This window comes from Gossypium raimondii, chromosome 5 (genome assembly GCF_025698545.1).
Source record: "Gossypium raimondii isolate GPD5lz chromosome 5, ASM2569854v1, whole genome shotgun sequence".
Classification (NCBI taxonomy): domain Eukaryota; kingdom Viridiplantae; phylum Streptophyta; class Magnoliopsida; order Malvales; family Malvaceae; genus Gossypium; species Gossypium raimondii.
The window spans coordinates 13,593,389-13,605,277 of record NC_068569.1 but is presented as its reverse complement, the minus strand read 5'-3'; the positions used below and the strand labels follow the sequence as shown (position 1 = coordinate 13,605,277).

At 34.2% G+C, this 11,889-nt stretch overlaps 1 protein-coding gene across 3 annotated transcripts; it reads right to left on the bottom strand.

Moving 5' to 3' along the window:
- Positions 1-7,679: 7,679 nt before the first annotated feature.
- On the bottom strand, positions 7,680-10,400 carry LOC105769443 (uncharacterized). 3 transcript variants are annotated; one of them, XR_008196153.1, is made up of 4 exons: positions 10,154-10,400; positions 9,057-10,062; positions 8,296-8,601; positions 7,680-8,183 (listed from the first exon to the last, which is right to left on the bottom strand). XR_008196153.1 is itself a non-coding variant. In XM_012590080.2 (3 exons), exons 1-3 carry the CDS (start codon positions 10,398-10,400, stop codon positions 8,153-8,155), a joined length of 1,284 nt encoding a protein of 427 aa, XP_012445534.1. In that variant the 3' UTR covers positions 7,680-8,152. The 3 variants fall into 3 exon arrangements, 2 of the variants coding, with proteins under 2 accessions (XP_012445534.1, XP_012445537.1); XM_012590080.2 differs by lacking the exon at positions 8,296-8,601; XM_012590083.2 differs by lacking the exon at positions 7,680-8,183 and having other exon boundaries at positions 8,204-8,601.
- Positions 10,401-11,889: the final 1,489 nt, after the last annotated feature.

Sequence of the window (11,889 nt, the reverse complement as noted above, 5' to 3'; positions counted from 1 at the left end):
CCTTAAACCAGAATCCCTAATTCCATAATCTATAAACCTTAAAATTGTAAATCCTAAACCGACCTTAAATCCTAAATTAACCATATACCCTAAACCATATATATTAAACCCTAAACTATAATGATAATTAATTAAATATTTTAAAATTAATACTATCGTATCTTTTACAATTATATATGAAATTATTTAATATATAAATTAAAAATCAATCAGTCATGTACCCTAAAAATATTTAAATTATTTTAAATAATAGTATTTTAATTTTTCCATTTTAACAAATATTTTCTATGTTTTTATTTGAAATTATTTCTACGTGTCATTATTTCAAATTTAACCATTTTTAAAAAATATTCTGTTAAAAATAAATTGAATTTTAATTAATATAAATAAACAAAATAAATAGTAAATAGACAGATAAAATGTTTTTGCGGTGCTTTTTCAAAAACGCCGCTAAAGCCCTAAGCATTAGCGGCGCTTCTTGGAAAACGCCGCTAAAGCCCCGGGCATTAGCGGCGCTTTTCAAAAACGCTGCTAAAAGCCTGAGCATTAGCGACGCTTTTTCAAAAACGCCGCTAAAAGCCTGAGCATTAGCTGCGCTTTCTCAAAAACGCCGCTAAAGCTCCGAGCATTAGCGGCGCTTTTTCAAAAACGCCGCTAAAAGCCCCGAAAGGTCGAAAATGATGCCGTTGGGCTTAGGTTTTTAGCGGCGTTTTTCGAAAAAACGCCGCTAATGCTCATTTTTGGCGGCATTTTCCTGAAAGTGCCGCTAATGCTCGGTCTTTAACGGCGTTTTATTTAAAGCGCCGCTAATGCTTGATTTTTAGCGGCGTTTTTTGTCCAAACGCCACTAAAAACACTGCTAACACTACACCAAAACAGGTCTTTAGCGGCGCTTTTTTAGGCCTTTAGCGGCGCTTTTTAACGCCACTAAAGGTATTTGCGGCGCTTTTGGAAGCGCCGCAAAAAAGACCGCTAACGAAAACGACGCAAATGTTTGCGGCGTTTACAAACAAAAACGCCGCTAAAGACCATGTTCTTTAGCGGCGCTTAGAAAAAAAACGCCGCTAAAGACCATGTTCTTTAGCAGCGCTTAGAAAAAAAGGCCGCTAAAGACGATGTTCTTTAGCGGCGCTTATAATAAAAACGCCGCTAAAGAGCATGGTCTTTAGCGGCGTTTTTGTTTGTAAGCGCCGCTAAAGAACATGGTCTTTAGTGGCGCTTTTTCACAAAAACGCCACTATTTTTAGGATTTTTTTTACATTAAATTTTTCATTTTTCAGCCCTCTTGTAGCAACAAATCAAAAGCAAACAGATCTAAACTAGCCAAAAGCAATAAATTTATATAATATTCCAAATTAAACGAATAAAAATAATATTAATATCAATAAATAAAAGTGAATTCATATTATTTTTGCAAAAATGTTAAATGTTAAAATGATAAAAATATTTATGTAATACACTATGACGGCGGAAGTTGCGACTGAAACATCTTCATCATAATCTGAAGCTGCTGCTGGAGTTCGTCGTACTTTTTGCTCTGCTCTGCTTCTCTCGCTGCAGCCTCTGCTTCCCTCGCTGCAGCCGTTGCTTCCCTCGTTGCCGCCTCTGCTTTAAGTTGTAGCTGGAGTTCTTCATATTTCCTTTGAACCTCAACTGTGGTCGCTTGCATCTGAGCCATCTGGTCTTTTAACCTCGAACTTGACTTGAGCGACTCCCTCAAGCCATGTATTGGTGCGAAATGGATCCAAAATATTGGGTTGGGCTAACAAAAGATCCTTGAAATCGAACCCGACCATACCTTTCAGGACCCAAAACTTGATAATAATCCGGTTATCAATGTCTTCAAGATGAACAGAACTATCACTAGAAGCAATCGCTTCAGACTCACTTTTTATCTTTTAGTTTTCCTAATAAATAAATCACATAGTTAGGAAGCATAATATATATTAAAAAACATATGCAACATAACAATAGTCGCATTAGAAGCAATGAATTAAACCATTAGAAAATAAACACTATAAATAACTAAAACAAGTCAAATCGTATTAAGTAAACGTACCATTATTTCACCAACTTCAGAGTCATGTAATTTGAAATCTTACCTTAATATTGTATGAGTTATGTAATTCAAATCTTACATTAATATTGTATAAGTTATGTAATTTATGTAAGTTATGTAATTAGAAATTTTATCTTAATATTATATAAGTAATCTTAATATTGTATGAGTTATGTAATTTGAAATCTTACCTTAATATTGTATAAGTTATGTAATTTATGTAAGTTATGTAATTAGAAATTTTATCTTAATATTATATAAGTAATCTTAATATTGTATGAGTTATGTAATTCAAATCTTACCTTAATATTGTATAAGTTATGTAATATTATATAAGTTATGTAATTCAAATTTTATCTTAATATTATATAAGTTACGGAAAATTATATAAGTTATGTAATTCAAATTTGATCTTAATATTATAAAAGTAATCTTAATATTATATAACTTATGTAATTCAAATTTTATCTTAATATTGTGTAAGTTATGTAATATTATATAAGTTATGTAATTCAAATTTGATCTTAATATTATAAAAGTAATCTTAATATTATATAAGTTATGTAATTGAATTTTATCTTAATATTGTATAAGTTATGTAATTAGAAATTTTACCTTATTATTGTATAAGTTATGTAATTGAAATTTGATCTTAATATTATAAAAGTAATATTAATATTATATAAGTTATGTAATTCAAAATTTTATCTTAATATTGTATAAGTTATGTAATTAGAAATTTTACCTTAATATTGTGTAAGTTATGTAATTCGATTTTTATCTTAACATTATATAAGTTATGTAATATTATATAAGTTATCTTAATATTATATAAGTTAAGAAATTGTAACTTTAATTTATGTATGTTATGTGAATTTTAACTTTAAAACAAATAGTCAGTAACTTTGAATTAAATTATGTATGTTATGTTAGTTTTAACAAAATTTTTGTAAGTTATCTAAAATTAAACTTAAAAATCGGTCAAAGTTTGAAATTTTTTCCAAGATTCAAATTAAATAAAAGAAAACAAAACAAACTAAATTTCCGTGATTAAAATAGCAACTAAAGGAAAAACAAAAATTTTGGAGGAAAACATATAATTATTTTAAAACTATACAAGCTTTTAACCAAATGTTTATATTATTTAGAAATAAATAACCTTCATTTTCAAATAATTTACTTGCAATATAGAATAATATGTATACAACAATTAAGCATATTTGATATCAATGAAACTGAAATGTGAAAAGAAAGTGGACTAATTTGTTATTGAATGTAACGATAGTTCGAAATTTGAATAATTTTAAAATAAAATATTTTAATGTAATTCCCAAGTACAATTTATTAAATTGCTTTTATTTTGCTCAACATATATAACAATCGTTGATGGATAATACAAGAAAACATAAGTCAGAAAAGTACATGGCAGTTGTAAAATAAGTAAAATGAAACATAAGCTAAAGGAAAACAACCAAAACCAATTGCATGTATACAAAACCAGTGCCGCAAAAGAAACATTTTTCAAAAATCATCATGATAAAACTAGATCTGATTTAAGTTATGAACTAAAACATACATTAATATTTCACTCAACTTTGTCTACTTCACTCACACCAACAAAGACAGACTACAGTCAGAAACATAAATTTGGTTAAGTAATTTGGGAAAATGCATATAAATAAGGGAAAATGTATATGAATTTTTATGTACCTGCCCAAACAATAGTTTGGCCAAAACACAGGCAGCAAACCAGATGTCAATGGTCAGATATGAAAATAATTGCACCAAATATTAATTCTGCCTACAATAGATGAACCATGATCAGTTAGCAGCAAATATTTTTTCAGTTTGTAAAACTTTATCAATATGAGAACCAAATATGTTAAAAAAAAAGAATGCCATCTATGCACAAACGATTTTAAAAAAATTCAAAGACTTAGAAAATATTAAAACACTAAACCTTTACTGCATATATGTGTGCTGTCAACTTTTAACATTGAAAAAGTAATAACGAATAAATAAATTAGCAGTACTGAACAAGCTAACAAGTTAACAATTAAATAACCCCACATCAAGCATATCAAAAATCAAAATGACAACAAATCATTGTTTTTGACAACTTGGTAACATCATCTCTGCTTCCACTTCCAAGTGATTAAAAGAAATATCAAGTTCATTTAGCCTTGACAAATTGACAAAAACACAGAGCAAAATCATGCCTTGAAACTCATTGCTTGATAGAAAAGTGACTCAATATTTGTTAATATTATATAATTAGCAATGAAGGAAAAGTGCTATTGAATTGATTGTTAGAGAGATCCACGTGATGAGTGAGATCATATTTCTCAAGCATGAATTGATACTTCCAAAGAGATTATTAAGAGAAAATTAGTTCTTTCAAAAATAGGTTGTCACGTAAGCAGTTTGGAAGATTCTATTGTAATTAGCGAGCAATCTAAACTAAGGCGGTTGTAACTAAATTATTGAAATTTGGCTAAGTGCTTTAACAAGTTAACATTTTTCCTGCTAATATCCATTGAAGGGTTCTCTTGGTTGTTGAACCCTAAAAGAGATAATGTATATGCATGCGTTTGACGTCAAAGCAAAAGACTAGCACATGGGGATTGCAAGCTGAACCAAATCCCCCCAGAACACAAGCAACAAGTACGGAGACGCACGGATAAGAAGCATGCAGTTTGAATTTAAATCGGCATTCCAGTCTCCAGAAAATGTTCACGCATGAAAAAGAAAAAGGAAGTTGACGAACTTACCGATGGTTGCGGTACCGGATACGCACGGAGGCTGTGATGCAGCAAAGAAATCGGCGCCGTTCTGGACTACGTTGGGGAACTGTTAGGGATTAGGGGAAATTTTAGGGATTTGGGGGAGATGTCTGTTTTGGGGGGGTGGAGAATCGGGGAATTAATTTGGTTTTGTTTCGGTCAAAATGGTGGAAAACAAACGACGTCGTTTACGTCAACATATTTAACCCCTTTGAAGCGTTTATAAACAAACGCCACTAACTATATCGCCAAACGCAGTCGTTTCCCCATCAAGTAAATAAACCTCTTGGCGTTTTAGAAAAAACGCCACGAATAATATATAGAAAACGGCATCGTTTGTATTAAAATTAAAACAACATTACGGCATTTTAAGCAAAGTGCCACTACTAACAATGGAAAACGACGCAGTTTCCTTAAGTTATAATGCAAATTTGCGGCATTTAATAAAAGCGCCACTAAAACCAACTAAGTAAACGACGCCGTTTTCCGTAACACCATTTCGATTTTGCGGCGTTTATATATAGGCGCCACTAAATATAAGGTCAAACGCAGTCGTTTAAAGCAAACTCATGTAATCTTTAAAATATATTTGCGGCGTTTTGGGTGTAACGCCACAAATATCCTTGAAAACGACGCCATTTCTGTAACAAAGAAAACATACTTGCGGCGTTTTATCTAAAACGCCACTAAATATAATAAGAAAACGGCGCCGTTTTTCGTAACACCATTTCGAGTTTGCGGCGTTTATATATAAGTGCCACTAAATATAATGTCAAACGCAGTCGTTTAACGCAAACTCGTGTAATCTTTAAAATATATTTGTGGCGTTTTGGGTGTAACGCCACTAATAACAATGGAAAACGACGCCGTTCGTAACAAAGAAAACATACTTGCGGCGTTTTGTATAAAACGCCACTAAATGTAATAAGAAAACGGCGCCGATTTTCTTCACAACTTACAAGATTTTACGGCGCTTTTATAATAAACGCCGGTATTATTTCATCTATTGCGGCGTTTCATGTTTAGCGCCGCTAATTCTAATGCAAATCCACTAGAAACACATCGTTTTCAATGAATACAATTTAAACCCTAAAACCATCTAATTTTTGTAAGCTTCTGGGATTTAATCCTTTTTCATATATATATTTATTAAATTGATAATTTAAATTTAATTTAATTCGAATTATATTGTAAAATATCCACATTTAAACCCTAAAACTCATGACCCGTGACCCGTTAGCCGGAACACCGTACCTGAACCCAAAAACTAGAAACAACCATAAACAAACCCCAAAATCAAATATTATATCATAACTTATCTTTAAACCCTAAACCCCAAACCGACCCTTAAATTTCCAAACCCCTAACCCCAAACATTAAACTCTAAACTCAAAAACCCAAATCCCAAACCCCAAACCCCAAACCACAAACCCTTACCCCCGAAAACTAAACCCCAAACACAAAAACCAAGAATCCCAATCATAATATTATTGTAGTACAAAACAAATATTTTAGATTCTTATAATATCAAATGGTATGAATCTCAGTAATTAAATATAACATATATTAATATATATCTCTTAAGCCATAATTTCAACTATATATATACTCATAATTTCAGTTTATTAAATTTATTATTATCTCTTTTACAATTACGTACATAAAGAACATATATTTAAAATATAAATTAAAAAAATTAATCTAGATCCTAAACCCTAACCCGACCCCTATAACCCTAAACCCCTAAACCCTAAGTCTTAAAGCCTAACGTCTAACCTCTAGACCCCTAACCCCTAAGCATCTCACTTTGCATATCATTATCCAGAGAAAAAGATCGATGTTTCAACCCATTCTACTGGGGCATGGACTACAAAAATATTATTAGAGTTTGGTGCCCACTCCACATCGTTTTAGGAAGCTATATGCCATGTCCCATGCATATTATCATAATTATTCATCATTATCCGTACTAACCCGACTAATTAAATAATATATAATATTATTAATCACGATATTAATTTGGTGTTTTATATTACTTTGTTTGATTTATATATTAATTTAGTGAACTATATATCAAAATTTTTCTATTTTTATTCTTTACAACACAACAATTTAAGTTTTATTATATTTTATTTTACTCATAATTTTATATATTTTTTTCTACTAAAGTAGTTTAAATAAACTGTGATTGAAAAATAATAATAAATAGTTAGGACTTAATTAGGACTTCTCTTTAATTAATAAAAACATTTTGTATTAAACATTAATATTATTTGTTATCATTTAAATGTAAATTTGACCAATATATAATAAATACAACGAAATATTCATCTTATAATAAAAATATATATCAAATCATGAGATAATTGGAATGGTTTTTTATTACTATTAGCGGCGCTTACAGAAAAACGCCGCTAAAAAACAAATTATTAGCGGCGCTTTTAAGAAAACGCCGCTAAAGGCCCAAAAACAAAGAAAATTGCCCTTAGGTTTTTTGCGGCGCTTCTCAGAAAACGCCGCTAAAGACAGGAGCATTAGCGGCGCTTTTGTAAAAACGCCGCTAATGGCCCAAAAACTCAGTAAACGATGTTGTTGGCCTTATTTTTTTGCGGCGCTTTTTGTGAATCGCCGCTATTGCTTATTATTAGCGGCGTTTTCGTTAATGCGCCGCTAATGTTCAATTTTTAGCGGCGTTTGTTGTCCAAACGCCACAAAATACGCCGCTAAAGACCTGTTTTGGTGTAGTGTAAAAGCCTGTTTTGGTGTAGTGTAAAAGCTTGTTTTGGTGTAGTGAAAGTAGGTATAACCCTAAATCTAAATCCTTAAAATAGAGGATATTATGTGTTTAAGTGTGTTTGAATTTATATCCTCCAAATTGTTACAGCAATAATGATACTAACTAAATTAAGACTCAAATCAATTAGAGTGAGACGTGGAGAAGCGTAAGACAAAAATCAATGTAGCCTCTGGAACTAAACTTAGGTGTTGGACCAAGCAAATTTAATGCAATAATTAAACCTAAAAACAACATAGGTAGGGGCATTGCTGCAGTAGTCGACATCAGATTCAGTGTCGACCCCTTTCATCTGCATGAAACTTTCGGAAGAGGACCAACCTGTAACTAATTAAATTCTGTTTCCAATCTTGTTGAGCCTGCTCACCTTTCCATCATAGCTCACACAGACAGTCTATATATGTTGACTTAGGACCATATTGGCCATAGTTAACATCAATTTTCTGCTGTACGAGGGTCGCAGCTGACTGGAGGGGGCTTGTATTGGACCACCCTAAGCTTGGTCTGGTCCTCATATCAAACGCAGTCCAGCTTTAAATCAAAATACCTGATGCAAAATATTATATGCAATGAAAATGGCTTTAGTATGTACCCGAAAGTAGGGGCAAGGTGCCTACCCAGCCCATCACCATAATTTGTTAAACCGTTCGGGCTTTTACCGCTCGGAGCGATGGCCTTCAATTCATAGACACGGTCCAACCTTAGTTTGTAATCTATAGCCCATGGCCAGAATTGGGAAGAAAGGTCAGTCCAAGTTTATGAGTTTCATGATTTTCACCTTGATGGCACTCAACTATCAGCCAAGTTTGAAGCTTGCAACAACTATTTCTGAATACATTTATACACCATTTTCGGCTTTAACTAAGGCATATTTGGTTAATCACCCTTTATCCGATGGCCCAGACTTTCATATTTTGGTATTATGCTCGCAAAATTAAAGATTCTTTCGAATGTATATCTGTCAACTACACCAACAATACGAAGTGGGAAAAGAACAACCAACGTTAGTATACCATCAAAGGAAACACTATATATGTGTACTTAATGCAAATCTTGTTTCTTCTATTAACACTTTCGTTCCAAAAATAAGAACCCCAGACAATTTTAATTTATGTCATCCATATTCAAATAAATGCCGAACATAATATATACATATTTGGAATTCTTTGATGTACGCCAAAGATCATACTCCATACATATATGCTTGAAAATGTCTCAAACGCATACATCAAATGTAAGTGTTGTTTCTTGAAATCAGAAAACGATAACCTAAGTTTTCATCTTCCAAAAGGCCAATAGCTAGCTAATGACAATCAACTTATCACTCAACGTCAAATTATTAATGATTTCCATCAATAGAACCTTAGTAAATTTACGCAATTACCATGCCATATTGCCAATATATATAACCAATACTTACTGTCCTGAGTGGGGGACCCGACCCGGTGTCATATCCGATCCACGTCTAGCCATTTCCTCTCCACCCTGGGGAGCCATTCCAGGGTAAACTGGAACCGGACCCGAACTTCTAACTCCATAATATACTGGTTGATTCACACCATCAGGAACCACTCTTAATGCCGGGTCGTAAGGATCCAAGGATGTAACTGGCCTGTATGCTTGACCGACACCAGGAGCCGGCTGGTGATACCCAATTGGAATTTGGCCCGCGGGAACTGGATACTGCTGAACGTACTGTGTCTGGATTTGAACGGGTTGAAGTTGAACATTTCCGGGTTGAGCAGGACCCGGAACATAATAAACGGGAATTTGCTGTACGGGAGGAGCAGAATAATGAGAATCTGAAACATAATGCCACATGGGATTACCCGAATATGCGGTTGGGTGCAAAATGGGTTGCTCCAAAAAACTCTCTGTTTGGCTTTGCTTTGACTCCATAACCTGTTCGGTGTTGTCGGGTCTAGTCTTAACGGGTGGGAGATGGGGCATAGAAGGTACAGTAGGAGCTGATGACGTCGAACAAAAGGGAGAAGAAACATCCGGGGCAGGAGAACCCGTGTCCGAAAGCGAGACGTCCTCATGCAAAAGCTGACGTGTCCTTAATTTCGGGTCACGAGGTTGGCCCTCTTCGGAATTCTCCATCCCAATTAAATAATCGGGAACTTCGGACACGACCGAGGACGCCTCGGAACGGCCACGTTCCAGGCCAGAATTCAGTGCATCGAAGAACCAGTGTTCACGATTAACCGAGCCGTCCATGAGTGAGTTGATGCTACTGGGTCGTGAGTCATCATCGCCTTTGGAGAAGAGAAAAACACGAAGCCTAGCTAGCCGAGGGTTGTGATTCTGTGCTAACCGGTCATATTCTTCCATCATGTTCTCGAGATCTTCGTCGGTAGTCACTGAAATCAACGCGTCAAGATCCTCGTTTGGAAGCTGATACTTAACACTCACGTTGACAATTCCTGATAAGTAAACAAAAAAGATCAAAAACGATATTGCAAATGTGACGTAAGGAACAACTAAAAAGAGAAATTTCACTATTAATTTGATTGCCTGAGAGTTTGGAGAGCTTGGTGAGGAATGCTGAGAAGGATGTGGAGCGATGGACGGCGACGATGCGCGTATCACCGCCCATGTAACAGAGCTGATTATCGTGCGGACGAGGTAGAATTTTGCCGCCGAAACTGCACATGAACCGTACACGTGTATGGGCATCATGAGGAGCAAGGTGTTCGGAGCGTGGAGAGGAGGCGACGGAATCTGTGGTGGAGTCCATCTCAGAGAGGTGGTGCGAAGACATGTTTGTTGCGCTGGTAGTTTCCTGTTGCTGTTAGAAAACGTGTAAAGAAAACAAAAGCAAGCCCGAAATGAAGTTTGTTGCTTTATCTGTTAAAACTTAAAAGAATGTCAGCGTTGCCAAAAGGCTGTGAGAAATGATATTTGACTGACCATTCTGGACCCTGTGATATTTTTACGAGTTAATATTTTATTAGTCAAACTATCTATGACGTCAGTTATGTAGCTAATTATTTGATTCCTTTTTTAAAATAACATTTATATGTGACGTTAACGTTTCCAAAACAGGATCATTTTGTAATGGATAACGTTTGGTTTGCGCGATTGCCTTGCTCCCAAGGGCACCAAATGGTGAAGTCTGTTTCTATTGTTTTCACTTTTCAGGTCGGCAGTGGTGAACCGTGGGATTGAGCCGCACCCGACAGAAGAAACACCTTTTTCTTTTTAAAGATTATTTATATATCAACACAATAGGATAGAATATAAGGAAAGCATTCAACAATTGGAAATATAAAATTGTAGAATGAGTTATAGGCTCTAGACGTTGCTTATCCACTATTGATTTGGTAGACAATTCATGATGTGAATCTTTATTAATAAAAAATACCATGATATCCATTTTAACTATAAATCTCTATAAGAAAATTATCATATTTAAAAAATTAAATATGTTTACGGGTGTGATGATCCTTTCTAAAAAATAATTTGTTGCATTTTAAATTTAATAAAATTAATCTATCTTCGCCCACTTATAAAGAAGAAGAAGAAGAAAAAAAGGTCTAGCTTTTGTCATTTTGTTTGAACCTTTTACCAGCTCCAGTTACAGTTGCTTTAATAGAAAGCAACGATGATGAGACAAAGATTCTCGACAATAAAACAACGGAAGCTAAATTCCGATCGGTCTAGCTCCGGACAGTTAGGAACGACGGCTAAAAGAACACAAAAAAATCAAAGACTTGGTTTTTTTTCCAGCCATTTAGGAAGAAATTAACGAATAACGATTGTGTTAAATCATGCCCAAAAAAGAAAAAGGAAAAGAAGGAGTTACATATACAAGATTTATTAAAAAAGAAGAGGCTAATCTTACCAGCTATTCAAAAACCATTTAATTTGTATACAGAAGCAGATTATGAGTAAATGAAAGAAAGATAAAATACCCACGCCATCGAGGATTAAAAAAAGAAGAAAAAGAGAAATTAAAAATAAAAACAATCAAGTTTACCTGTTCTAAATTGAATAGATTGAGGAAGGTGCTGCTGCAGGTCTTGAGTCTTGTTCTTCTTCAGTTCACCTACAAGAAACGAAGATGTTAGGTCGGGGAGTTTGGAAGTTGATGTGTTGTGGTGGTAAGTATAAATGGAGTTGTGGGTCCCGTGGGGGGGGGGTTGGATTGTAAGCAAGGATCACCACCCCATTTTGTCTCTCAGCTAATGCTACTTTCTTCTAAACATAGGCTTGACTGCTCAATCATATAACCCTGCTGAGAAGTCTGA